General features: G+C 70.3%; 1 protein-coding gene across 1 annotated transcript in view; it reads left to right on the forward strand.

The window, feature by feature from the left end:
- The window catches only part of XAB2 (XPA binding protein 2), a 34,674-nt gene that overhangs the window by 32,543 nt on the left and 1,050 nt on the right, over positions 1-1,081 (forward strand). Inside the window, exon 13 of the mRNA XM_017727960.1 lies at positions 1,038-1,044. Coding sequence (XP_017583449.1) covers positions 1,038-1,044 — 7 coding nt within the window. The remainder of the gene's footprint in view (positions 1-1,037; positions 1,045-1,081) is intronic.

The following is a 1,081-nucleotide window of genomic DNA, read 5'->3' on the forward strand; positions in this document are numbered from 1 at the left end:
CGCCTCGGGCACGCAGCCGAGCTGGATGTAATCGCTGCACTCCACGGGCCGCTCCAGCTCCAGCAGCGCCACGTCCAGCTCCCGGTGCTCCCGCAGCCGCCGCACCTGCCGCACCTGCGCCTCGGGGCCGGGGTCGCTCAGGTCGGAGGCCCCCAGGACCACGCGCCACGTGCTGACATTCCTGGGGACACGAGGGTGGGTGAGAGGGGGCAGAGCCCGGCCGGAGCATCCCGGAGCATCCCGGAGCAATCCCGGCACATCCTGGAGCATCCCGGAGCATCCCGGAGCAATCCCAGCACATCCCGGAGCATCCCGGGAGAATCCCGGCACATCCCGGAGCATCCCGGGGGCATCCCGGGAGAATCCCGGAGCATCCGGGGGCATCCCGGGAGAATCCCAGCACATCCTGGAGCATCCCAGAGCAATGCCGGGTGAATCCTGGCACATCCCGGAGCATCCCGGCACATCCCAGGAGCATCCCGGCACATCTCCGAGCATCCCGAGAGCATCCCGGAGCATCCCGAGAGCATCCCGGGAGAATCTCGGCACATCCCGGAGCATCCCGGAGCAATCCCGGGAGAATCCCAGCACATCCCGGAGCATCCCGGAGCAATCCTGGAACATCCCGGAGCATCCCGGGGGCATCCCAGAGCAATCCCGGGAGCATCCTGGAGCAATCCCGGCACATCCCAGAGCATCCCGGAGCATCCCAGGAGCATCCCAGCACATCCTGGAGCATCCCGGACCAATCCCGGGAGAATCCCGGCACATCCCGGAGCATCCCGGGAGCATCCCAGGAGCATCCCGGCACATCCCGGGAGCATCCCGGACCAATCCCAGAGCATCCTGGTTGATCCCGGTTGATCCCGGCTGATCCCGGCCCATCCCGGCCCGTCCCGTTCCGCGGCCCCGCTCACCCGGTGCGGAGGAAGCAGCGCGCGGCCGCGGGGGCCCAGCCGGGGGTGACGAGGGTCCCCCCGCAGACGTGGCCGCTGCCGGCCCTGCGCGGGTCCTGGATGCTGGCGAGGCCCGGCCAGGCCCCGGGCACGGCCCCGGCGCCGCTCCCGAACTCCTCGGCCAT

This window comes from Corvus brachyrhynchos, unplaced genomic scaffold, assembly GCF_000691975.1.
Source record: "Corvus brachyrhynchos isolate BGI_N302 unplaced genomic scaffold, ASM69197v1 scaffold1282, whole genome shotgun sequence".
Taxonomy (NCBI): Eukaryota; Metazoa; Chordata; class Aves; order Passeriformes; family Corvidae; genus Corvus; species Corvus brachyrhynchos.